The 26898-nt window shown below is 45.7% G+C and overlaps 1 protein-coding gene across 1 annotated transcript in view; it reads right to left on the bottom strand.

Moving 5' to 3' along the window:
* The window catches only part of LOC131898628 (protein POLR1D-like), a 34202-nt gene that overhangs the window by 3461 nt on the left and 3843 nt on the right, over nucleotides 1–26898 (bottom strand). Inside the window, exon 2 of the mRNA XM_059249819.1 lies at nucleotides 7666–7740. Within this exon, the coding sequence (XP_059105802.1) occupies nucleotides 7666–7740 (75 nt within the window). The remainder of the gene's footprint in view (nucleotides 1–7665; nucleotides 7741–26898) is intronic.

The following is a 26898-nucleotide window of genomic DNA, read 5'->3' as shown; positions in this document are numbered from 1 at the left end:
GGAGGTGGAAGTAGGGAACAGACTCTACACAGTTGTCCCCTGACCCCTACATGTGGGCCCGTACTCATACATCATACACCTACACATTAACAAAAACCATGTAAAACAGAAAAACCATCATGAAGACTAAAAATCCACCATGAATTTTCTTAGTATCTTCAAATATCCCGAATTCTTTCATATGTTTAAAAAGCATTTGTTTCCTTTTTTAATCATGTGTATGCATATCTGTGTATGTGCAAAGGAGTGCAGTGCTCATTGAAGCCAGAATAGGGTGTCAGATTCCTTGAAGCTGGAGTTACTGGTGGTTATGAGCTACTCAATGTGGGTGCTGAGTATCAAATTGGGGTCCTCTGCAAGAGCAGTCATACTTTTAACGGCTGAGCCATCTCTGCACCCCCTCGTATATCTTTTAAAGTTTGTGTTGGTGGGGGGCAAGTTCACGCGTGTGTACATGTATCCAGAGGCCAGAGGACCACCTTAGTTGGCATTTTTCTGAATGCTGTTCACCTCCTTTCAGACAAGTCTCTCGCTGCCCGCACCTCGCCAGTTAGGCTAAGCTGCCTGGCCAGTAAAGCTCGTCTCGACCTCCCCTGCGATCACAAGCACCCACTGCCAAACTCAGCATTTTTTCATGGGTTCTGGGCCTCGAACTCAGGTCCTCATGCTTGCAAGTCCAGGAGCTTGTCCATCTGAGTTTGTCCATCCCCTAGCCCCGAAGTGTCTTTTAATAGTTACTTTATTTTTAAAAGTTTTAAAGATTTATTTTCACGTATATACTCTGTCTGCTTGTATGTCTGTGCACCGTGTGTGCTTGGTGCCTGAGAGGCCAGAGGCAGGCATCAGATCCCCTGAACTGGAGTTAGAGTTGTGAATTAGCTGCCGTGTAGGTGCTGGGAACTGAACCCAGGTCCTCTGGAAGAGCAGCCATGCTCTTAACCACTGAGCCATCTCCAACCCTCCATTAGACGAGGATCCTTGTTGTGTGATATTTTGATTGCATTCTGACACTCCTGAGACTGCCAGTAAAGTTTGCTTTGGGTCAGAGGGTGGAGCGCTAGAGCTACTAGCTGACCAAAACTAGCCATAGAGGTTTTGGAGGACTGAGGACAGAAACACAGGAGTAGTAGTAGGGCGGGGCTTAGAGAGAATTGGTCTTTTGGAATTGAGAAATGAGGGAAAGAGGAGATTACTTGGTCGCTTCTCTGCTGCTTCTCTAATCATTTAGGTTTTTATCCCAATATCTGACTCCCGAGTGTTTTTTTTTTTTTTTTTTTTTTTTTCGAGACAGGGTTTCTCTGTGTAGCTTTGCGTCTTTCCTGGAACTCACTTGGTAGCCCAGGCTGGCCTCGAACTCACAGAGATCCACCTGGCTCTGCCTCCCGAGTGCTGGGATTAAAGGCGATAGCCACCACCGCCCGGCTGACTCCCGAGTTTTTATTGATAAAGAATAATTAGATGAACGCGTCAGATCCTAGCAAAGCATCTTATTTGATGTTCCTTGAATCTATTAACTCACAGGATCTTTTTCTTGTAATCATTTGTTAAAGGCACCGCTTCCTTGACCTGTAAAATCCTATATCTTGGATGCTGTGATTACAACCTTTAGAAATGGACCAGACCCTGTGTCTTGACCAGGGTGTCTTGTGTGTGTGTGTGTGTGTGTTCTTTTTTTGTGAAGAATTACCTATGTGAGGGCTATGGCTGTGACTCTGTAGAAGAGAGCTTGCCTACCAGTGTGTAAGGCCAAACACAGGCTCTATCCCCAGCACCCTAAAATATAAGCATGGGCTGGAGAGATGGCTCAGCGGTTAAGAGCACTGACTGCTCTTCCAGAGGTCCTGAGTTCAATTCCCAGCACCCACATGGTGGCTCACTACCATCTGTAATGAGATCTGGTGCCCTCTTCTGGCCTGCAGGGATGCATGCAGGCAGAACACTGTATACGTAATAAATAAATAAATCTTAAAAAAAAAATCACTAATACAGTTGGATATGTCACAACCCAACATTCAGCAGAAAGTGACCCTTCTCCCCATCAACTTGACACAGCTAGAGTTATCCAAGAGGGAACTACAATAGAGAAAAGGCCTCCACAGGCAAGACTGGCCTGTAGGGCATTTTCTTGACTGATGACTGATGTGGGAGGGCCCAGTGCACTGTGCCACTCACTCCTGGGCTGGTGGTCCTGGGTTCTATAAGAAAGCAGGCTAGGTGGATGGTGGTGGTGCACGCCTTTAATCCCAGCACTCGGGAGGCAGAGCCAAGTGGATCTCTGTGAGTTCGAGGCCAGCCTGGTCTACAGAGCGAGATCCAGGACAGGCTCCAAAACTACATAGAAAAACCCTGCCTCAAAAAACAAACAAACAAACAAAAAAGCAGGCTGAGTAAGTCAGTAAGCAGCACCCTTCCATGACTTCTGCATCTGCTCCTGCCCTGATTTCCCACAGTGATAGGACTGTGACCTGAGAGTTGAAAGATGAAATAAACCTTTTCCTCCCCAAGTTGTTTTTGATCGTGGTGTTTTATCACAGCATTAGAAACCTAAGCTAGCGTTCCATCACTTTTCACCTGACAGATTCAGCAGCCACTGATTGCTGTGGGATGTTCTGTATGTTAAATGTGTTGCTCTGATTGGTTAATAAATAAAACACTGATTGGCCAGTAGCCAGGCAGGAAGTATAGGCAGGACAAGGAGAGAAGAGAATTCTGGGAAGTAGAAGGCTAAGGCAGAGAGATGCTGTCAGCTGCCACCATGACAAGCAACATGTAAAGATACTGGTAAGCCACCAGCCATATGACAACTTATAGATTAATAGAAATGGGTTAATTTAAGATAGAAGAAGTAGATAACAAGAAGCCTGCCACGGCCATACAGTTTGTAAACAAAGTAAGTCTCTGTGTGTTTACTTGGTTGGGTCTGAGCAGCTGTGGGACTGGTGGGTGAGAGAGATTTGTCCTGACTGGGCTAGGCAGGACCAGAAAAACTCTAGGTACAAACTGATGGTCTCTGCATGGACACAATCAAATCCTGGAGTTTGTACATGTTTTTGCCATCCTGGGAAATCAAACACAGAACTTTGTGCACACTAGGCAAGTGCTTAGGCACCGAGTCAAGTCCCCAGCCTCCTTTTTAAAAATATGTACGATGGCATGATCTGCATACAACTTACCTCTTTTTAAAAGATTGATTTTATGTGTAGAGTGTTTGCCTGCATATGTGTATGTGTACCATGTACAAGCCTGGTGCCTATTAGACCAGAAGAGGGTGCCAAGACACCCCCTCCCCCATAAATGGCATTTCAGGTGGTTGTGAGCCACCATGTGGGTGCTGGGAACCCAGGTCTGGAAGAACAACAGTGCTCCTAACCACTAATCCTTCTCTGTAGTCCTCAAGTTTATCTACTGAAGTGATCAGTTTTCTAGGCCTTGACAAAGACACAGTCAAGATACAGAACTTTCTGTGGGTTCTTCTCTAGGCCTCTCTCTCTCCCAACAACTGGTGATGTTCCTAGTTTGGGATCTCTATAAAGCCAAATAAATGGAACCATACATTATCATGTTCTGTATCTAGATTCTTCATAACACTCCTGAGATTCATCCGGGCAGTTAGTTTATCTCAACCATGCTGTTTCTCCACACCGTTGGGCAGTGTGAGTTTAAGGGTACAACCACAACTTGCTTATCCATGTGGGAGGTGATGGCCATTTAGATTCCTTCCAGTTTGGGGCTTGTGGTGGTTTGAAAGAAAATGGCCTCCAAGGGGAGTGGCACTATTAAGAGGTGTGGCCTTGTTGGAGGAAGAGTGTCACTGTGGCAGTGGACTTTGAGGTCTCTTTTGCTCATGATTTCCTCAGTGTGACAGTCAACTTCTTGTTGCCTGCAAGATGTAGGATATTTGGTGATTTCTCCAGTACCACGTCTGCCTGCTTGCCACCATGCTCCCCGCCATGATGATAATGGACTGAACCTGTGATATTTCTTACAACCTGCCTTATGGTTATTACTGGTATGATAAAACACCATAAGCAAATGGAAGTTGGAGAGGGAAGGGTTATTTTGGCTTACACTTCCACATGACAGTTCATCATCAAAGGATGTCAGGACAGGAACCTGGAGGCAGTAGTTGATACAGAGGCCATGGAGGGGTGCTGCTTACTGGCTTGTCCCTCATGGCTTGCTCAGCCTGCTTTCTTATAGAACCAGGACTACCAGCCCAGGGATGGCACTATCCACAATGGGCTGGGCCCTCCTCTGTTGATCATTAATTAAGGAAATGCCTTACAGGCTTGCCTACAGCCTATTCCTCTAGAGGCATTTTCCCAACTGAGGCTCCCTCCCTCATGATGATTCTAGCTTGTGTCAAGTTGACATAAAACCAGCCAGCACACAGCCTTAAGGGTTTCAACATGTCTTGGGTGATTCAATCATTATTATTTCATATTTTTTGATCAAATTATAGCATCTTTGACTTCAAACTGGTTCCAGAGATTTCCAGCCTGATATTAGTCTCTGACAGTTTCTTTGCTTTCTGGCATGACAAGATTTTCCAGACCTTACAGCGTTTGTTCCCGTGGAGCAGGAGTTTGGCTTGACCTAAAGGGAGGGCGGCCTTTGCCTTCAGCTTCTGGAAACTAATCCACATCATATGTGATAGAAATGTCTTTGTTGAGGGTGGAGCTGGCTGCACCTTCCAGTCTTAGAGGAGGGCTAGTCACACAAGAAAGATCAACTATGTTGACATAAGGGGAGAGCTTCAGGTCATGTGATATGGGTCAACCTGGAAACTAAAAATCAACCACGTACTCAACCAGTCAACCATGAAAACACTCAGTCAACCATGTAATCAATCAATCAATCAATCACTCACACCTACACAAGGGGCCACAATAAAAACTTTGAACACTAAGATTCATGGCTCTTCCTTGACTGGCGTCATTCCAGTCCTCCGCGCCCTGGGGTAGGCAGCATGTTCTGACTCTGTAGGGGAGGGGCTGAGAGGCTTCTGGTTTTGAACCCTCCCAGATGTCCTGCTTCAGGCCTCTTATCCTGCCTTAATCTAATCTGGATCCCTTCCTGTAACAACCTGAAGCCACAAGTGTACCAGATTCTAGCAACTCTGTAAGTTCTAGTGAAGCGCCGAAGCCTGAGGGCATTTGGGAATCTTGGTATGAGAAATGAAGGCTATCTTGCCGGACTGTGGCCTCTGACCCTACAGGCTGGCTTACCCTGAGCAAGGCTGCAGATGTGCAAGCAATGGTCCCTCTAGGAACCCTGTCTCCTTTTAGTGAGAAACAGTACTTTGATAACAGGCTGGCACCAGACCTCACTGCTAAGGGCTGGGCAGTCAGTATTTCTAGGGGTCTCAGAACTAAACAAGTGTTATCTGAAAAATAATGCAATACAACTTCCTATGAATATTTCCAATTCTAATTTAGGATGAGAGATAAAGTTTTGACTTCTCTGGCTTTGACCTTGAATTCTATCCCACTGTACCATGTTTTCAGGACACCTATATTCCCGTCAGAGCTGAGAGGATGGCAGGGCCCCGCCACTCTCAACCGACAGACTCAAAGCCACTGATGCCCAGGGTGCTCAGGTATCAGCATTATCAACACCACAGTGAAGGAAAACAAGTTCTTTGTATCTTCTTTTGTCTTCTAGAAATACAGTCAAATTTTAGATCACTTGAAATACTTCCTTTCTTTGTGCCTCACACAATGGTTTACTCAGGGCTATTTGCTTGATTTTGCTTGATTTTTAGGAGTTAGGAATTTTTTGTTTATTTTGATTTAATTTAGCCTATATTTTATGAAAAATATGTGCATGTTTCTAAAAGTTACAAAACAAAGGGCCGGAATGTAGCTCAGTTGGCAGAGTACTTGCCTAGCTGGCTTATATAAAGCCCTGGGTTAGAGCCCCAGAAACACATGCCTGTAATGTTACCACTTGGGAGGTAGAGGCAGTAGGGTCAGAATTTTAAAATCAAGGTGGTGGAGAGACAGCTCAGGGGTTAAGAGCACACACTGTGCTAGTAGAGAAGACCAGAGTTTGATTCCCAGCACCCACAAGGCCCTAACAACAGCCTCTAACTGCAGCCCCCAGGGTTGGTCAGAGGGCACCTGCGCACATGTGCATGCACACACACAACTGGAAAAAATCAGTCTTAAAAAATTCAAAGTCATTCTTGGCTCCTTGGGGAGCTTACGGGTAGCCTGAGGTACAAGAGACCCTGTCTCAAAAACAAAACAAAGGGTGGGGAGATGACTCAGTGGTTAGGGCCACTGGCTGCTCTTGCAGAACTGGAGTTCGATTCCCAGCACCCACATAACTGCCCATAACCCCAGTTCCAGGGGATCTGACACCCTCTTCTGGCCTCCCTGGGCACCAGGCATTTACATGGGGTGCACAGATATACATGAAGGCAAAACACCCACACCTATAAATAAGAAAAACAGGCATAAAGGTAACAGTTGAAAAATGGAGGAGCGCTGGGAAAGCTGTCTTCTGGCCACGACATGGCATCACACTCAGGACCTCACAGCAGCTGTGCTCACCTGCACAAAAGCAGGCCAGCCCCAGTCACAGCACAGGTGGGGTAGGTAACCTCTAGGCACCAGGCCTCACTGAGGAGCTCCCAGAAGCTGACAGGCTGGCTGGGGGAGGGAAGGGTGTCAGGGTTCCCGTGCTCCCGTGGATGGCCACAGACCCATACACATACGGCAGCACTGACTAGACTTAGTGGGTTGTTTAAAAAGAACATAAGAAGTTGGGACGGGGAACATGGGGTGGGGTATGGGGGAGTTGGAAGGGAAAAACTGGAGACAGATATGATCACATTTCATTGTATACATGTATGCAAATCTCAAGAAGAGGAAATTATATAAAGGGGAGTGGGAAACAAACACTAAACAAGACACAGAGGGAACTCAAGCTTTTATTGTACCCTTGTGTTCCACTGTGGCCAACCATTAATTGTAGATAAGAGCTGGCATCAGCACATTTCCAGAGAGTAGCTACTGAACGCTGTTACTAAAGGCATGCCTACAGACTAGAATTAGGTCTTAAGATTAAAGTCGTCCTCTGCACATATGATTTTACATTCTATTTGTTTATTTTGTGTGCACGTGGAGGGCAGAAGAGAACTTGAGGCAGTCAGTTCTCTCCTCCCACTGTGTGGGTCGCTGAGATCAAACTCAGGTTGTCAGGCAAGAAGTGCCTTTCCCACTGAGCCCTCACCTGCCCCCTTCTTACTAACTCTGAACACGTTTGCAGTCTGTACAGAAACTCCAGGGTAAACGCTGGCCCTGCTGGCTAAAGCAGTGATGGTCACAGGTTCAGCACTGCTATTCGGGCCCAGAGGCATCTCCAAGTCTCAGGCTGCCTTGTGAGCTAACTCAGTGAGAAACCCATCGCGTGTTCTCTGAACACACCCGCTGCCCACGGTGCCTCGCTAGAGCTCTGCTCTCCACAGTGTTATTACCCTACACTAGCCTCTGGGTGATTTCCACAGCACCCAAGGCTTTGCAGCCTCTATTCACATTCTGCTATCTCCAGCTAAGACTTACAGGCTGGCCTCACCCTTGTGACATCCTCCTGCCTCAGCCTCCTGGTTTTGTTGTTGTTTGCTTTTTAAGTTTTAAGGAGGCTCACTTAAGAACTTACCAGCCCATTGGTCCCATTGTTTCTGCTCTAGTTTTCCCACGCTTTGCCTCCTTCAGCAATTCTTCTATGGCTTTCCTGTTGGGAGAAGGGAAGATGTCTGAAAAGCAGCCACAAACAAATTTCCGGAAATCATTATTGCATGACTAGAACCCTGCTGGGACAACTATCTAAAAGTGGCTAATAGTTTTCAATACAAAACTGAAACAGAAACTCTCCCTCTCCCCCTCCCCCTCCCTGTGTGTTGCTACAGACCAAACCTAGGGCCTCACATGCTAGGCAAGCACTCTACTACAGAGCTACATCCCCAGCCCTGAAAAAGAAGTGGTTTGGGGGGGGGGGAGCGCGACAACAAACTGGAAATTGCAATATAAATTATTAAACCATATATCCTTAATGTAAGACATCTGTCTAATCTTAATTTGAAAAATAACCAAAAGACATGAGTTGCCAGATGAATGTGTGTGTGTGTGCATTTAAAATTTTCATAATAGTGAAGAAATGACAATCTGAGGCTATAGCTCAGGGCCTGAGCATCTGCCTAATATGTATGAGGTGCCAAGTGCTAGATTTGATCCCTAGCACCGTCCTTCACACACACACACACACACACACACCCATTGACACACACCCCCATTCACACACACACACATTGACACACACACACACACATTGACACACACACACACACACACACACACACACAACTGTCAAGCCAGGTGTGGTTTGCTGTGAGTTTGGGGGCAGCCCAGCTACTATGAGACTCTGTCTCAGAAAACCAAAACAACAACAGGGACCAAGAAACTAAACAAGCCTGAAATGTCAGTTAAGCCAACAGTGGTGACTACTTCTGTGCATTAGTGAGGGTGTACTCTCTTCTCCACACATGAAGGAAGCGGCTGGGTATGGTGGCACACACCTTGAATCTCAGCACCAGCTTGGTTTCCATAGGGAGTTCTATATTAGCCATTTCAAACCAGTTCCAGACAGTGGCCTGCACTCATTTTAACCACAGGAAGGAGACTGTACTGTCTGCTCTGATGGCAGCTTTGGGTTCCTTACTAAAGAGAGGACTGCTACGTGCCCGTTAGAATCACCTAACACCTAAGTCTAATAAATTCGTTTGAGATCACTCGGTCTGCGTTTTTCTTTCAGGAAATGTGACATTGATCTGTGTGTGTGTACCAGCACAGCAGTGAAGATTGGCAGACAGCCTGTGAGAGCTGTTCTCTCCTCCCATATGTGGGTTCTGGGGATCCAACTCAGAGCAGGGTTGGGAGGCCTTCCTCACTGAGTCACCTGGCCTGCCTCGTCCCCATTTCTGGAGTTAGAATGACGTCAGTCTATGTGGCAGTGAGTATTGAAGGAAGAAGGAGAAATAAAGAGTAGTACAGAGCAAAGGAGAGGGAAGTACAAGGACTAAGTGAGAGCAGCTGTATCCCAGGCAGTGGCTCAGCACTGAGTCAGGTGACCTGCAGACGACCAGAGCAGAGGGACAGCAGGGACACAGGCCACACATACAGCACCTGCCCTGCTTGTGCCTACCCAAGTCTAACGTCACCTTTGATCAACTAACTAGACAGCACAGGCTATGTCACAGGGCGTCGGAAAACAGGTTCAGATAAAGGATGTGTTCAAACAAGCACGACTCATGACAAAGCACAGGCTTCTCGGGGAAGTGGTGGAGCCTGCACCATCCACACAAACTGTGCAGAATGTGAGAGGAGTTTCGCTGTGGCCATCTGACTTTCTTCCCATAGGGCAGTGATAAGACCCGGAGAGGAAAGCGGACAGCCCGCTAGATCTTCCGTAAGATGTGTGAGGCTGGAGAGGGTGAGGGAAGCCAGGTGTGGTGGCTAGAGCCTGGAATCCCAGCACTAGAGTCTGAGACAAGAGAATCCCCATAATTTTAAGGGGAGTACTAGGACAGCCTGGGCTACAGAGAGAGGTCCTGTCTTGAACAAACAAAAAACCACAAGCAGATGACTGGATTTCCAGAGGACAGCTGCAAACAGCTGCCCATAGCTCCTGCCAGCCAGCAGTGACAAGTAGTTTAGTTGTGTGGATCTGTAGAAACAAGACAGCATATAGGGTCTTCGTGATTTACTGTCTAAAATCATAGATGAAGAAATCTGGGATATCTGAACTTAATTTCAGAAAACCATTCGATTATCTGGGGTTACCTGTTAGCAGCCAAGGAGGAAAGTTTACATTGCAGAGGTTTGGGAGACAAGGAAAAACTCAACTGGAACATTGAGGTAATTGCAAAGTGAAAAGAATTATTCATAGATACAAGATGGAAGGTCTGGGCGTGGTGATGTGTGCCTGAGGCCCCAGCATTCAGGAGGTTGAGAAAGGAAGTTCCATTCCAGTGAGCATGAAGTCAGCCTGGGATACACAATAAAACTACACCTTAAAAAACACCTTTAATGCCAGTATCAGGGAGGCAGAGGCAGGATCTCTGTGAGTTTGAGGCTAGCCTGGTCTACAGAGAGTTCCAGGACAGCCAGGGCTACACACAGAAAATCTGTCCCCAAAAAACAAAACCAAACAAACAAAACCCCATATGAACAAATGAACAAATCATGCACCTGTAATCTCAGAATTTGAGAGGTAGAGGGAGGAGGATCAGGAGTTCAGGGCCATTCTCAGCTATGAGGACATATATGAGACCCCATTCATAACCCCCTAAAATGACAAAAAATGGAGGCACAAAGTATCATCTGTAGTTGTATTAAATCTAGTCATTAGTTGGTAAATCCGCAGATCTCAAGGTAAGCCAGGCCTTTCCCTACAAAGGCTATTAGTGGGTATTGCAAAGGGAGACGACATGTGAACTCTAAAGCTGAATGTAGTGGTGCGTGTATTAAAGGAGGCATGAGTCAGGAGCACACTTCGTAGGCTCTCTTTGTAGCTCTGGCTGGCCTGAATGCCTCATGTAGACCAGGCTGGCCTCGAACTCACCAAGATCTGCCTGCCTCTGACTCCCCAGCTGGGATAGCAGGCATGTATGATACTGTGTCAGGCTTGGTTTTTGAAAATACTTGTGCCATGAACTTGAGTGAAGTACTATTGAAACCCTTCCATTTCCTGTCCATACGGACCAAAGAGAAAGAAGAAAAGTACCATTTAATCGATGACACAAATCAAACAGAGATATAGAGGGCTGCTTTTTGTAGTGATGGTGATGGTCTCAGCTGCCTCACAAGGTTGTTAAGAGGTGGGGATTTCATTTGGATCCAACTGCTCTGGATTTCACAGTAAATATGAAGTCCAGTTTCTACCTTCTTTGGGTCAGGGGACTCATCTCTTACAGTGGAGCTCTCCCTGAGCCTGGTACACACACACTGGATTCTCAGTTTGATATGGGCGATTTGAATTGGGATATGGTAAAATACCAAATTCACAAGAACTAAAACATCTCAGTATAACGGACCCAAAGAGACCCTTCCCTAAGAAAACCTGAGAGCTAGGAAGGCAGTTCAGTGGGTGGAGTGTTTGCCAGGCAAGGCTGAGGACTGGGGTCTGGATCCCAGGACCCGTGTCAACAGCCAGGCTGGCGGTGCTGTGTGGGGAGGGTACACAACCTTAGAGGCTGTAGCCTTGCCAGGGAAGCAGGCCACTGAGGGAGAGCTGTGAGGGTTGTTAGCCTTGCCTCTCTCCCCACTTTCTCGCTCTCTCTGCTTCTGTGTGTGACTGAGATGGGATCTGTCATCTTGTCACACACACAGGAATTCTTCTCGGCCTTAAAAAGAAGGAAGTACTGCTACTTATGGTGACACAGACAAGACACTGACCAGGGGATGGGCCAGGAATCAAGGAGCAAATGTCCTGTCATCTTACTTACACTGGAAGCTAAAGAGCTCAAGTTCAGAAGCAGAACGGTGCTAACCAGGGCTGGGGGACAGAGGGAGGGGGGTCTGGGAGATGAAGGGAGCCACTGTGCAGCGTGGCGACTTTCACAGCAAGCACCGAAGCCTTGAAGATCTCCAGAGTTCTCACCACAGGAAGGAAAACTCACGTGAAGTAATGACGGCACCATTCCATGGTGTTTGGCGGACTGCAGAGCAGCGGTTCTCAACCTCCCTGGAGCTGCGACCCTTTACAACAGTTCCTCACGTTGTGGTGACCCCAACTTAGAATTATTTTCATTGCTACTCCATAACTAATGTTGCTACTGTTGTGGACTGTAATGTAAACATCTGTGCTTTCGATGGTCTGAGGCGACCTCTGTGAAAGGCTGTCTGGTCCCCAAGAGTCACGGCCACAGGTTGAGAAGCACTGCTTTAAAGCATGGCCTACACACTGAATGTGCACCGTTTATTATTTATATATTTACTTATTACTTTAAGTAAATACTGTATCTGTAGCGGAAGAGTAGACAACCGGTAACAGGGAGGTGGAGGCAGACACGGTGAGAACAAGGCCAGAGACGGACAAGCACGGGCCTGGTGAGCAACTGACTGTAGTGACCGTGCACGGCACACACAGCTGCACCACTGCCCCTGGTCACTAGGAGACTGCAGTCCTCACAACTGACTGTAGTGACCGTGCATGGCACACACACATGCACCACTGCTCCTGGTCACTAGGAGACTGCAGTCCTCACTACAGATGCAGAAGGAGGCCAAGCTAGAGTTCTTCCTTCACGGTTAAGGATTTTGATCTCGGGCTGTGCAAAAGTCTCAGCAAGCACACCCATCTCGAAAACACCCTTTTCCTGGTGAGTGAGAGACCCACCAGAGGGAACGGGCCTCTACTTTGGTTTTGCTCCATTGTACAGAAGGAAAAGCCTTGTTTACACAAGCAGAAACCCCCAAGTTCCATTTCCTGGAGAAGTTGCTAATGAAATGGAAGCATAACGTGCCAGCTAACTTTGGACAGTCCCGATGCCTGGCATAGCTCCACGGCATGACTGGCTGACCGCAGCACTGTATCTGCTGCTCCGCTGCATGGCTGACTGCAGCACTGTATCTGCTGCTCCACTACACGGCTGGCTGACCACAGCACTGTATCTGCTGCTCCGCTGCATGGCTGGCTGACCGCAGCACTGTATCTGCTGCTCCGCTGCATGGCTGACTGCAGCACTGTATCTGCTGCTCCGCTGCATGGCTGGCTGACCGCAGCACTGTATCTGCTGCTCCGCTGCATGGCTGGCTGACCGCAGCACTGTATCGCTGTCACAGCAGGTCCGCTGCTCTAGATCCACGGGACGTGGCACAGCATGGAGTAAAGCTTGGCTGGTCAGTGACCATGACGCAGAAACAGGCACTCAGGTGCCAGCATACCCCCACGGGGACACCACACCACAACTTCCACCAGGCTCCATTTCTTCACGGTTTCTCCACCTCCCAAAGCACCAAGCTGGGAATCGACCCTTCAGCAGGTGGACCTTTTGGGGGGCATCTAAGAGCAAACCATGGTGTGTGAAGTCACGTACACTCTACGACCACAAACTACAATGAGGAGAGGGGAGGCTGGTACTCCTGGGAATTCTTTCCTCTCCTTCTCCCCACCCAATACAAGGTCTCATTATGTAGCTCCAGCTGTCCTGGACCTCACTATGTAGACCAGGCTGATCTTGAACTCACAGAGATCTGCCTGCCACCCCTCCCCCCAAGTGCTAGGATTAAAGCGTGTGCCACTGTGCCTGGCCAGTAATGTTTTCTTAATATAAAGCTCTTTTCACTCAAGGATGCAAGTCAAAACACAATGACAGTGTTTCCTGTGTTATGAATTGCACTGAGTACAGGACCGGTGACAGTAATGTTGCATGTGACATATGAGGGTGTCCACTTTGTCTCAGGTAATTTTTCTTTGGATACCGACATAATACACACTACTGGGGATGTGATACAAACTAATGGCAGCAGTACCTATGTACCTACCAAGTACCTATGCCTAACCCTCAGCTCCTCTGTGCCAATCCATAGAGGAGGAAGTAAGAAACCGAGGAGATTGCAAAACTACCCTATGTCACAATGACCAGTAAGCAATGGTGCTGTGATGTAAATCCAGACGGGCCAACTCTCGGACCCAGGGTCTTAACGCTTTTATCACAGCTCTTCTGCAAGGTGTGGAAAACCTCTAGAACTTAGTCTAGTGAGCCACATACAGGGATGCTTGTGTGTGTGTGTGTGTGTGTGTGTGCACAAGTGTGATACATGCGGTGACACGGAGGGGTTTATTTATGACAGGAGCTGCTTAGTGGAGAACGGGCCCCAAACCCTTCACCCTGGACTTCTGTTCTCAACCCCCTGCAGTTACTCATCCGCAGGTGTCTGCTCAGAGCAGGCTATTACCACAGAGATGACTTCTGCAGCTCAGAGTCGTGTGGGTTGATTCTTACTACCTCAGCTCTTAGGAGGAAACATCTCTCAGTTTATAGGCCACCTGCTTCACCACAGATACACTGATCTCATTTTCAAAGCACAAGTATTCTGACAAATATTTATTCCTAAATCTTGATACAGAAAAAGTCACTAATTTTTACCTCATATTACAAGACCTGAGCAAACATGCCACGGTGTACACACATATGTGAAGAAAAACATCTCCTACTGAAACTAAGTGTGGGGCTGCTTGGGAAACAATAAACTCAAAGTAGAAAAGCCCATGGATTACGAAATCCAAGGGCAGCATATCTGTTTGACAGGCCGACTGTTAGGTTGAAAAGTCTACGTATATGCCCTATTGAAATACTAGTTGGGAGAATTAACAACAAAGAGAGAATAAGGTCAAAATAATTATTAAGCTTTTTTTACTCAATAAAAACATTTGTTTGCTCTTTGAGAAGTACAGGTGGAAAAAATGATTTTTGTCTTGAAAAATGAGTGTGGAAGGAAGCCAATATCCTAGCCCCCTCCCCAAAAGCTAATAGCTAATATGGCAGCTGCTTGAACCGAGCAAAAGACAGGAAATGTGACCAATGACTGAAAAGCAGAGACACAAGATAAAAGCCCAACTCTTACCAAAGAGCATCACAAAATACAAACAGGAGAAAGGTACAGAAACTGTGCCAAAGAAAACACCACAGTGAAGAGTTTCTCGGGTTTGCTACCACAGCTCCCTGAGACTGGGCACACGGTTGGCATATTCCTTTGATAAACATACCAGACACAGGCCCTGCAGACTGTCCTTAGCCTGCCCCAGAGCTCTTGGCCTTGAGGACAGCAGTCAGTGCAGGTCTGGTCAGGCCGCAGAGGTGTCCTCCTCATGTCCAGGTGAGGTGGCGCACACTCGAAAACAAGCTGTCCCCCACAGACCTCAGTCACTGACTCACCAGGTGAGTATACATTACACCCAGAGCTAAAAGTCCAGGAATGGAAAACAATGAAGAGAAATATCCAGAACTGCAGGCTCCTTACAAAGTGTTTTCATGTTTTAACACATGTAGAAACTAGTCTCTTGAGTCTGCTGTTTTTAAGGTAAATAGTATACCTATCATTAACTGAACTGAGAGGTTTTTTTTTAAACTAAGATATAAAACACTTGTACATCTAAAGTTTGGGCTGGAGGCTAAGGAGAAGGCTCAGTGGTTAAGAGCACTGGCTGCTCTTTCAGAGGACCCGGGTTCTATTCCCAGCACTCACATGGCAGCTCCCAACTGTCTGTTAACTCCAGTTCCAGGGACCCAACACCCTCATAAGGACACACATGCAGGCAAAAACACAAATGCACATGAAATAACAATGAACAATTAAAGTTTGGGCTGGAGAGATGGTTCAGTGGTTAGAGCACTGGCTGCTCTTACAGAAGACCTGGGTTTGGTTCCTAACACCCACACGGCAGCTCACACCCACCTGTGACTGCAGTTACTGGGGATCCAACACCCTCTTCTGGCCTCCACAGGTATACTTATATATATGCTGGCCAATACTCATACACACGATGAACAACAAATTGATCTTTAAAAACAAACCTAGCAATACACTTGAGAAGAGAAGAAAAGCCCACACTCTACACCTCTTACCGAGGACTAAGTATCTGGGGCTGGGCTTAAGAGCACCGAGCAGAGTGTGTCTCAGGAGGAAAGAAATGACAAAGAGCTATAGAAACTGGGCACGCAGCCCACACCAGGGCAAGGGTGCCTGGTTCCGCAACCTGGATTGCCAAGACCAGCCGCCTCCTGACCAGCAGACACTTCTAACTTCCAGATTTTAGACGTCAAACACTGCTTTGAGAGATAAATTAATCTCCTCTGCAAAAGCAGTGGAGATTAACAAAACACGCACACACTTACGGCCATTTTTACACCAAGAATTAAGTACAAACATCTACTCTACAGATAATTTACTAAAACAAGTCAGCAAATTCTTAACTCCTTAAGTCCTGCCCTCTCAAGCTTCAAGTTGTTATTCAGGTACTAACTCATACAGAATGAACTTAAGTAGGGAATGCAATTCCAAATCCCCATTCACAATTAAGAAAACATCCTATTTAATACACATACCATGTCTTGGGGAAAAACCTATAATATAGTAGCTTAATAGAATCCAGAAATTGAACACACACACAGGGAGGGGGTGTCTAACTTGGTCCTCTGAAGGAGATGTTTTTAAAAAAGCTCAAAGTACTGAATTTAGGTGGTTCACTGAGCAAGTAGGCCAGGACTATCTGACTAGAAAGTAAAGTGATGTAAACATTTACCTTCAAAGCTGAGGGATGCTGTGGGGCTCTGATGCAATGCAAACATGTTCTGATGCGAACTTAGTGCAACGGCAGGGCTAGTATGGTGGTTCACATCTACAATCGCAGCACCTGGGAAGCTTCAAGTCTGAAGCCAACCTGGTTGACAGAGTGAGTTTTAGGCCGGTCAGGGCTCCACAGTGAGACCCTTTCTTGAAATAAAAGCATAACCACTAGGAAGGACACAGAGATAAAGAACAGGAAGGAGCCAGCTAAAGCGAGCAAGCCAAGGCAGAAGATCCATTAGAGACTGTCAACTTTGTTGCTTCTGTCCCATCACACACGAGCTGCTAAATGGAAGAGAGTGTCAGAGCAATGAACTCAGTGTTTGAGGTATCAGAAACCAGCAGTGTGACAATCAAGACCCAGCACACACCAAGGTAGGACTGTGTTACTCAGACACCGTCTCACAGGGCATCAAAGTGCTTCAACACAATCTTCTAGCCCTTCCTTCATGGACGCCCAGCTTTAAATAGCTATCCATCCTAGAAGCACCTTCTCTGCTACTGAAACACAAACCGTCGTCCTTAAGAGAACAGCAGCTGTAGTTAACTGGATGGAGCCGTGCTAGCAAAGAGTCTAGGATGGAGTTAAAACAGAGCAGGTGCACAAGTGAGACCACAGAGGAACTTCTAAGTGGAAGACCACACTGTCTACTCCAACGGTGACTGTGTCTTCTGCCCAGTCACACACATTCAGGTTGGCTGACACTTTCACTGCAGATGCTGGGCCATGTACCAAACTTCTGTTTGTCCTTACCCACACTGTGTTTCAAGGCCCCAAACCTAAGTATTTATAGTTCTCTGTTTAATATAATTTACAAAGAAAAAGCCCCAAATGAATGAAAATGCTTTGGTAAAGACCCATTAAACAAAATATTATGCATTTTTTTTTTAATTCAAGGTGAAAATTCCACACATGTCAGCCTTAGAAGTCAGCTGCCTTAACTCTGTCACACAAAGCCAAGGAACTTAGAGATGGTAACTCCCCAGACTAATTATTGGACTTGGGGTGGTATTTAATCCAAATTATCAATAGTATCCCTCCCACCACTAAGCAAGGATGGCCTGCCAGTCCCTCTAGGGAGAAGACACAAAGGCTAACTTGCGACATTTGAGCACGTGGTCCCTGAGGACAGCACAAGGACCAGCACTCAGAGCTGCAGTGATGTGCCATGTCCGTCACGGGACACTCACAACCTACACAGCCCAATTTCTTGTCTGAAAGATCCTTTACTGAGCAGAATTAACACAGTTCCCGATGCTCTGAGACGAGGGACCACAGTTTCTGTTAGTCTGGAACTGAGAACATTACTGGAATCGCCTGGGAAGGAGACAGCAGCCACAACACTGTGAGCCGATGCGTCACCCAGTGTGGAAATCTGATAGCTTTTGTGGCAGTCCAGAGCACAGAGCTGTGGGGTCTGTTAAATGAGACATTCCTACAAGCCTTTTAGAGCCTCTATGGGGACTAAATATAATCACACATAGAGTTATGCAACAATAAGGCACTGAATCAATACAAGGTGCTATTTAAGATTTTCAAAACTGATGGCTGTACATTTGTTAAGAAAGCACACAAATATCACCTAATACCCATCACATACAGTGATTATAGCATGTCACTTCAGACTCCCAGAAGAACCCTTGACCTTGTTGTCCCCTGCCCCCTTTTTTCTTTCCTTTTCTTTTCTTTTCTTTTTTCTTTTCTTTTCTTTTCTTTTCTTTTCTTTTCTTTTCTTTTCTTTTCTTTTCTCTTTTCTTTTCTCTTTTCTTTTCTTTTCTTTTCTTTTTCTCTTCTCTTCTCTTCTCTCCTTCCTTCCTTCCTTCCTTCCTTCCTTCTCTTTCTTTCTTTCTTTCTTTCTTTCTTTCTTTCTTTCTTTCTTTCTTTCTTTCTTTCTTTCTTTCTTTCTTTCTTTCTTTCTTTCTTTCTTTCTTTCTTTCTTCTTCAAGACAGGGTTTCTCTGTGAAACAGTCCTGGCTGTCTTGGAACTCACTCTGTAGACCAGACTGGCCTCGAACTCACAGAGATCCGTCTGCTTCTGCCTCCCGAGTGCTGGGATTAAAGGCATCAGCTACTACTACCGGCTATGTTGTTCCCCCCTTTTAGTGACAGTCAACTAAGGCTTCGGGGTGGTGGTGCTGATGCCCTAAGAATACAGTAAGGGGCAAAGACGACTCTAAGCTCTGATCTTGTGTCTGCACAACTTTCTTAGCTGTGCGCAGACTCTAAGCCACTGCCCTTTGCACGGTTAAGACTTGCTAGCTGTAACTTAAGTCAGCCTCCTTAACGTTTACCCGCCCCAGTTTCCTTTCCTGTGGGTGGGAAGCTACCAACTCTGAAAGGAGGGTTAAGCTGGTTTCCCACTGGAGTCTGCTGGTCTCACTTTACAGTCAGAGCTGCGTGGTGGTAGGCCATCTGCTTTTGGCTACAAAGAAGCCTCGTTGGCGTTTTCAAGTCTTGGCTTGCTGGGAAGCACACAGTTCAGATAAGGTGGACCCATTAGAAGCACCCAACAGGAAGGAAACCTTCTGCTTTCGCCTGCCTCAAGTCTGGGCAGCAGACAGCGACACACCCATAGGCTGACAGTTCTACAGACGAGCCTTTTTAAATCAGGGTTCCTAATCCTAAGTCTCGAAAGCCCCCATTTAAGGACAAAGTATAACCTTCCCATGCAGACAGGAGTAAAATTGTAACATCAAGCCAGAAAGCTTAGATCACAGAATCTCATACAGAACATAAATCCAACTCACTCACTCTGACAAAGAAAACGATGGCCGCACTCCACACCTCATCTTTGGAATGCAGTGCTAATTGAAACTTATGTCTCCAATTTCATAGATGAATCATTTTTGAAGAAAAATTCTGCTAAGTGTTCTTAGCATCAAGATTTATGCTTAAGTATGCAGAACAGACTAAGCAAGCAAGCCAAGATCTGAAACCACTTTAAATGAGGAATCTCAATGATGCGTGATCCCTGAACTCTGAGTTCCAATTACAACTTATTCTGGGATCCCAGTTGGTTAGAAACTAATACTTATGCAATGCTGCTCTCAGAAGACACGGGTTATTAAATGAAAATTGCAGTGCGAGGCATGGAATACCTCCCTATGAGTTACTGGTGAGGCAGGCTCCAGAGGTCTCCAAAACAACACAGGCTATTACCATTATGGCTACCCTCCATAATAACTACATGGTAAGACCCTATTTGACTGCAGGGCTAGAAAAATCAACCTCAAACCAACCAAGAAAGCTTCCCGCTAGATGGAAGTGTCAGAGGTGCTATGCAGGCTGCTGGGAGAGAAAAGACGTCAGTGACCTTACCCAGCACGCCACAGTGCCAAACTCCCTAGGCAAGACGTGCCTACTGGTACAATAGTTGCAGCACCGTGAGAGGGGCACTGTCATTTTCTGAGTGAATTTGAGGCCTGGTCAGGAGGAAATTCCGTGCCTGGTACTATCATCCTGGTCAAAAGCCCATAGCTGGGGAAGCCATAGGCCCAAGGGCAGAACCTGCTACTATTCCATTACTAAACGGTAATGTTGTCAAATTGCTTTCTTAACATCTATGTTTCCAGCTACAGACCTGGGCCGCTCTCAGTCTTAGTCAAGAAGCTTCTTATGTGCAGTGGGCAGCAGGCAATGCAGAGACATTGATTGATCAAAGCGCTGAGAAGAGGCTGAGTGCTCAGCCCTAAATGGGAAATCTTTATCATGGCCACCCGCAGCTCCCAGCCCAGGCTCAGGGACTATTTTGAACAGGAGGCAGAAAGAAGAAGAGCCAGAGCATGGGGAGCAGTGTAGTGAAATGCTGCTTCTGGACATGCCACGGCTACAGACATGTGGCCACAAACTGATCCAATAGGTATTCCAACATTTGAAATTCAAGTTCAGCTCTTGAGGTATTTAATAAGGAAAAAAAAAGTCCATCTTATCAAGCACCCACTATGGACCAAGCACTGTTGCAGGGGCTGCAGATACATCAATGTACATTCAGACAAACATCTCTACACTTAGAGTTTATGCTACAACATGCACCATGTTGTGTGAGTGTGTGTTGGTGGGGTGGTGGTGGAGAGGAAGCAGACAATGTGAAATATGTAAATTATGTATATACTTATATATGTCCATCTGTATAGATGGACACACATACATTTCAGTGTGAAGGCGTACGTACTACAGAAGGAAACAGCCGGGGAGGGTTTGGGGAAAGAGCCTGCAGTCAAGAGTTAGAAGAAATGGTAGCTATCGTCACTTCCTGCACACAGGTTCGATCCATTGACAAACTCATGCTTTTGTCTTCCTGAGTTCACAGTGTCGGCTGATGAGGATGCAAAATCACGTCATTATGAGCTATCAGTCCTCTGGACTTCATTCTTGTCCTCTCTGTGTAGAAGTGACAATCATCATGCATCCTTCAGTCATTCACCGAAAACAAGGACACTCTCTGCCTTCATATTGAGTTTACAGTTAAAAAGAGTCAGTCAATAAACAAGTCCATCCACTCAGTGAACGACGAGTGCTCTGAAGGAAAGAGGAAGGAGAGGTGATAAAGTAAGACGTGGTTTTTGAGGGTATAAGGTGCTGTTTTAGAGGGTACTATTGTAGGCAGCCTCCAAGGCGGTCCTGAGGCTTCCAGTTCCCAATGTTCCAGGTAATCCTGGAACAATCACTTCTGGACTATAGCCTGGATGTACTGATTCACATTTAACAGCAGGATTGGTGAGATGTCCTTTCTGAGATTAGGGTATACAGAGGTTTCTACCGCTGTGATGAAACATCATGGCCAAAAGCAACTTGGGGAGAAAAGGATTATTTTATTTGACTCACACTTTCATATCACAGTTCATCATGAAAAATCGGGCAGGAACCTGCAGGCAGGAGCTGATGCAGAGACCATGGAGGAATGCTGCTTACTGGCTGCTTGCTCTTCGTGACTTGCTCAGCTTTTCTTTCTTTCTTTTTTTTTCCTTCTTTTTGGTTTTTTTTGAAACGGAGTCTCACTATGTAGACGAGGTTGGCATTGAACTCAGAGATCTGCCTGCTTCCACCTCCTGAGTGCTGGGATTAAAGGTGTGCATCACCACCATTCGACTAGCCAGCTTTCTTATAGTACCCAGAACCACCAGGCCAGGAGTGGTACCACCCACTATTGGCTGGGCCCTCCCACACCAATAATTGAGAAAATACTTCACTGATCTTATGAAGGCAGTTTCTCAATGGAGGTTCCCTCCTCTCAGATGACTATAGGTTGTGTCAAGTTGACATAAAACTAGCCAGGACAATGACCAATGGTAGACAGTTACAGTGACATTTTGGAAGGACAGGGTGACATGCCCATAGAGAACAAGACACAGCCTGTGGACACCATTAACTGGCTTGACCAACCACCAATACAAGATATGCCGTCCGAGAGTGTGTACCCACTAGGAACTGTGCTAAGTGTTGTAATTCATTTACTCTTTATAATAATCCTACCAAGTGAGCATTATCATTTACCTGGGTTACAGATAAAGAAACCAGAGATTCAGAAAAGCCTTGTCATTAATCGATATTCACAAGCTAGGAAGTAGCGGAGCCACCAGGCCTCTCTCCTTGGAGTTCTCACTCGGCCCTTCTATAACACTGCCCTGAAAAAGAGGGCTCGGAGAGGAGTCTCTTCCGCCTTGAACAGGGAAAGAAACCCAAGCTCACATAAGCTAAGCAAACTGGTTGTCTCTTCCTCCTTAGATATTCTAGGCACTTTGATTTTCTCATGAGTTCTTTATGTAGATCCTTTCTTTCTTCCTTTCTTTGTTGTGGAATATTAGTTGAAGATGCGTTACATTTGCTTATGCTGTGGAACATTTGTTTAATGATGCAAAGATGTGTCGCATTCTTTTATGTTGCATTTGTTTAGCTCTGTGAAGCTGTGTTACTGTGCCTGCCTAAAACACTTGCTTGGTCTAATAAAGAGCTGAATGGCCAAAAACTAGGCAGGAGAAAGGACAGGCGGGGTTGGCAGGCAGAGAATAAATAGAAGAGTAGAAAGGAGGAGTGAAAAAAAAAAAAAAAGAGAGGACACCAGGGGCCAGCCACCCAGCAAGCCATAGAGTAAGAAGTAAAGAAAGGTATATAGAATAGAGAAAGATAAAAGCCCAGAGTCAAAAGGTAAATGGGGTAATTTAACTTAAGAAAAGCTGGCTAGAAACAAGCCAAGCTAAGGCCAAACATTCAAAAGTAAGAATAAGTCTCCATGTGTGTGATTATTTGGAACCTGGGTGGCAGGCCCCCAAAGAGTAAAAAAAGAAAAACAAAAAACAAAAAACAAAACCCTACATTTTTACCCTCCCCTCCCTTCCTCCCTCTCTCTCTCTCTCTCTCTCTCTCTCTCTCTCTCTCTCTCTCTCTCTCTTCTTTCTTCCTTTCCTCTTTTTGAGACAGGGTCTTTCTATGTAGCCCTAGTTGGTCTAGAACTTGCTCTGTAGACCTGGCTGGGCTCAAACTCACAGATCCCTGCCTGCTTCTGCCTCCTGAGAGAGAGAGCTGGGGTTAAAGGTGTGTGCCAGCATGCCCAGCTGGGGCTTTCCTTTCATGCAGGTAGAAAAGGTTATTTACTAGCAATAGGAGTTATTGACTAAGGCATACATATGGTCTATTTTATGCAATTTATGCTCACTGGCCTAGATTGAGGCCTGGCTTCCAACCAAAGTTCCAGATTCCTGGCACTGTACCAGGTACCCATCTGCTACAGATTTTTCATTCCTTTCTCATTTTTAAGTGTGGGGAAGATTTTGAATGTTCCAGCAGAGTCTTAATTTCTTTTTGAAGAGAGGAGAAATCCAACCCACCTATTTTTGATTGTTATATATATTCTATTAATAGAGATGATATTTGAGAATGGCTTTTTAAAAAAAGCTTTAACAAATTGGGAACCTACCATACTTCTTTACAGTGCTCTCTGGGGCTAAAGGAGTCACAGAAACTACTGAGTTTCTGTTTGTTCCAAAATTTTCACTCAAGACACATAAAACAACCAGTTCATTCAACATACTGAACAACATTATAATAATCACAATAATCACACTAATATTGATTGACAGGATGCATTTATTGCCTGCCTCTCTGTGCCATTAGAAACTAAACTGTATGCAGGCCAACTTGTTTCCTGCTATACCCCTGTGCTCAAGAATTATTAACGAATGAATAAAATATTCTTTTATATTTTGAAGACAAGGTCTTGCTGTATGAGGCAGGCTGGCCTCAAACTCTCCACCTTTCTGCCTCAGCTTTGCAAGGGCTGGGATTAGCTTTGTGTGCCACCATGCCCAGCTCAACTGTTTCTTTTAAGAAAGCAACGTGGTGCCAAGAGGCAACAGCAGTCAGCTCCGTTTCCTGACCCTCTCTTCCTGCCCCCAGTCTTTACACCTGGAAGCCCTGGATCGCATCCTCTTTAAAAAGACACCAATTATTCTGACATGGTTGTCAGGAGATGGATTTAGAGCAGTTGACTCTTTTAACTCCTATTAGTAGGATAGATCAGGGTAGAGGTGAATCTTGCCTTACTGGTTTTTGGTTGTGAGGGAGTGGCTGGAAAGCCTCAGAGTAAGTGAACATGGATACAGGCCCCAGAGAAGTTTGGGTTCATTTCCAACCCTTCTCTCTGTATCTTTACCATGATACAGGAGCTCTTTCTTTTCTAGAAGTTTCTTGTATCCATTGTTCTCAAGTCTCCAGTCCTACACCTATGCTGCACTATTAAATGGTCTGAACTCACAGCTATCTCCACTGTTCTCTGCCACTCACCCATTCTGCACAGCTATGGGATGTAAAACCACCATTTATGGCATATACTGACTCAAGACTCATTATTGCCCCCTCGCCTTCGGTGGGGGGTGTGTTGTGTGATATTTTGTCTGTATTCTGACCAATAAAGCTTGCCTGGAGAACAGAGGGTGGAGTTTGCCACTAGTTAACCACAGAGGTCTGTACAGATGGGAGACAGGAAGTGATAAAGCCAGGCAGAGCCAAGATCTCAGCCCTTTTGGTCCAAGGATTCAGAGAGGTAAGAAGTCTCTGGTGGCTGCTGCTCTGCTTCTCTGATCTGAGCTTTTACCCCAATATCTGACTCCTGGTTTTTATCGATAAGATTAATTTAATTATGATCAGGCTTCAGGGGTGATCAAACCTTGGGCCTATACACGATAGGTCAAGAACTCTACCACAGAGCTACAAGTGAAGCATCTCCTTTTTTTGTGTTGAGCATGGTCTCAACAAGTTGTTCAGGCTGAGCTCTGAAGTTACTCTGTAGTCCAGGCTATCGGTGAACTTGAGGCCCTCCTACTTCAATACTACTCCCAAGCAGCTGGGACTGCAGGTATGAGAGTGGGCCCAGCTAACGGCTCCTCTGTGCTGGAAAGAGGAGCCGTACATCTTTGAACATTGATACTTCTTTTACAGTCCACTAGCTTCAGTATTCAAAGAGTGGCTGGAAAGCAGACTGCGCCTGTCCTGTCTGCTGTCCTCAGCACCTAGGACAGACAGCAGCTGCCAGAGGAGGTGGGTGCGTGGAAACAGTGATTGCCTCAAGCCTGTCTTATCTGTTCCGTTCTATGTTCCGAACTTACCTATGCAACATTAGCACAGTCTTCTTTTTCATATGTCCACCTCATTTGCCCTGCCCCAAGCCACAGAAGGCTCCTTAGAATGACTCATTAGACTCGTTTCCATCATTTTTCAGGATGGTGCTATTAGGTGAAAACTTGCTGTGTAGTGTTAGCTGGGTGCGATAAGCATTCCATCTTTGAAATAAATGGACCCACACAGCAGCTGTATCACAGCCTTATAAAATCTAAAGCAGCAATAGAAAATACAGTTATTAAGAATTTGACCTGAAAAGGGATAGATCTGGAGTTATTACAGGTCTTTGAAAGCAAGCTGATGGATCTGGTGCAGCTCTTGGGGGCTCCATTTGAAGGATGTTCCAAAGATCATCTGAATTTATAAATGAAGTTAACCCCCCCCCAAAAAAAATGACCTTTGTCTAAGACATGGAAGACTATAATCTTTTTTAAAGAAATATAGTATTTCTATTAGCTGAGTATGGTAGCACACAACCTTTAATCCCAGCACTCAGGAGGCAGAGGCAAGTGGATTTCTGATTCTGAGGACATCCTGGTCTACATAGTGAGTTCCAGGACAACCAGGGCTACATAGAGACCTTGTCTCAACGCCCACCACCAAATATTTAACTAATTTTTTTCCAATATATTTTGATCATACTCTTTTCCTTCCCCCTGGAGACTATCATCTTAATAAATGAGCTGAAAAGGGAGGTCAACCATGGGCCAAAGAATCCGATGTACTTTCCTATCTCTTAAAACGCAGGATGCTCTGGGTCACAACTAAATGGATCACTTTTTATGTAGACACTTTTTCTTCTCTACAGAGATACTGCACAAACCTGTATTACATCAATTAGGGCACTTAGATGTTACTGCTATACGTAATTTAGAACTAGTTTGTAAAGTGCTTTGAAAATGGCAAGTGCTAAGCCAAACTCAGAATTATTAGATATTAAAAGCCTTTGCTATGTAGGTATATTATTTAATGATTGGCTCTTTAGAGGGCACAGGATTTTACGGCTGAACAGAACTTCTGATCTTGAATTATTAACACTGCAGTGGTTTGAGTGCAATGTTATTAGAGAGTAAGTCCGATAGTTTATATAAATAAAAATGATTCAAGTCCAAGTCTGTCGCCCAAATTCTTCTTCTTCCTGTCCTTTCTTTCATGGCCTTGGCCTGGAGCTCACCATGTAGACCAGGCTGCCCTCAAATTCAGTTCTACCTGCCTCTGCCTAGAGGCATTAAAGCTGTGCACCAGCACGCCCAGCTCCCTCTCAAGCCTCCTTCAGTTCCTACAGACTCCATGCAACAATTCCTTCCACGAATATGGGACTCCTGATTATCCTGGTTTCTCCCTTCACCCACCTGTTCTATGTGAACTTGTTTATAGCCACCCTAAACAGATTCAGACTGCACGCCTCAGGATTGGAGACACCTAACCCTTCACTGCAATGAAACTGTGACATGTGGCAGTCACTAGTGGACACACTTTCTGTCTTCTTACATTGTCTAAGATTCCTTACTTTGAGATTGGTTTTCTAGAAGCCTCACCATCCTAGAATTTCCTTTATCTCTGTACCATGACTCTGGACTCTCATCAACCCTGCTGCCACCTAAACACACTCTTTTAATGGCTGCGTGTATTTTATCTCTGGGAAACTCAAAGCAAGCCATTCCTCAGCAAAGTCCTCTCCTTTGACCCCAAGTGAATGCTACCCACGGCCTAGTGGCCTCTGTGCTAACTCCAACATACCTTTCCCCGCAACTGCTTGGCTAACTTAATATCACTTTTCCTGGCTTCCACAGCTCCACTTTCCAAAGAACTTACTATCTCATCAGCTATTCCTTCAGCCACACTTTACCACTGAGGTTGCCCGAGGCTTAGGTCCTTTGTTGAGGTTGCCCAAGGCTTGGGTCTAGTCTTTTTCAGCTTAGATTTCTT

The sequence above is a fragment of the Peromyscus eremicus genome, chromosome 23, assembly GCF_949786415.1.
Source record: "Peromyscus eremicus chromosome 23, PerEre_H2_v1, whole genome shotgun sequence".
Taxonomy (NCBI): Eukaryota; Metazoa; Chordata; class Mammalia; order Rodentia; family Cricetidae; genus Peromyscus; species Peromyscus eremicus.
The sequence above is the reverse complement of the archived record's forward strand: the minus strand, read 5'-3'. Positions and strand labels throughout refer to the sequence as shown.